The sequence below is a fragment of the Mitosporidium daphniae genome (assembly GCF_000760515.2).
Source record: "Mitosporidium daphniae strain UGP3 chromosome Unknown contig-552, whole genome shotgun sequence".
Taxonomy (NCBI): domain Eukaryota; kingdom Fungi; phylum Microsporidia; genus Mitosporidium; species Mitosporidium daphniae.
Genome location: NW_013546231.1, coordinates 1 through 553, shown reverse-complemented (window position 1 = coordinate 553; position 553 = coordinate 1). Strand labels below are relative to the sequence as shown.

General features: G+C 36.3%; 1 protein-coding gene across 1 annotated transcript; it reads left to right on the top strand.

The window, feature by feature from the left end:
- Nucleotides 1-15: 15 nt before the first annotated feature.
- DI09_556p10 (uncharacterized protein) lies at nt 16-553 on the top strand (the record flags this gene model as incomplete). Its single annotated transcript, XM_013381788.1, has 1 exon — nt 16-553. A coding segment is annotated over one exon (538 nt), but the record flags the coding sequence as incomplete, so codon positions are not given.

Genomic DNA, 553 nt, shown 5'->3' with positions numbered 1-553 from the left:
AGCCTTAAGAAAATCATGCGAGAGTTTAATTTAAACTTGAGCAGCGTAACTGATCTTTCTGAGGCTTTAGTTAAGAAGAATGAGTCTTTGAATGTTTACGAGAAAAAAATTACGATGCATGAAAGTAGGAAGCAATTCCGAAAAGAGAATCGTATGTTTGAGCTTTTCCGAGGTCGATTTTATCGTGGGTTATCCGAGCGTGTGGAATCCGAGCATGTGGTTAGCCGTGATGAAATTGTGAGTTTTTGGTCTACAATGTGGAACAAAAATGATGACACAGTCACGTACGATGATTATTTGATTCCATTTGTATCAGATAATCATCCGACCACGTTTCCTTCACTTGATGAATTTGTAAATATCATTAATTGGCTTCCCAATTGGAAAGCTGCTGGAATTGATGGTATTTACAATTTTTTCATTAAGAAACTTACAACTCTTCACAAATATCTTTATGATATTGTGAAAGTTATATGTTTAGAAGGAACACCTCAAGCTGATTGGTTTTACTGCGGGCTTACGTATTTGATACCGAAAGGAATACCACGAAGAG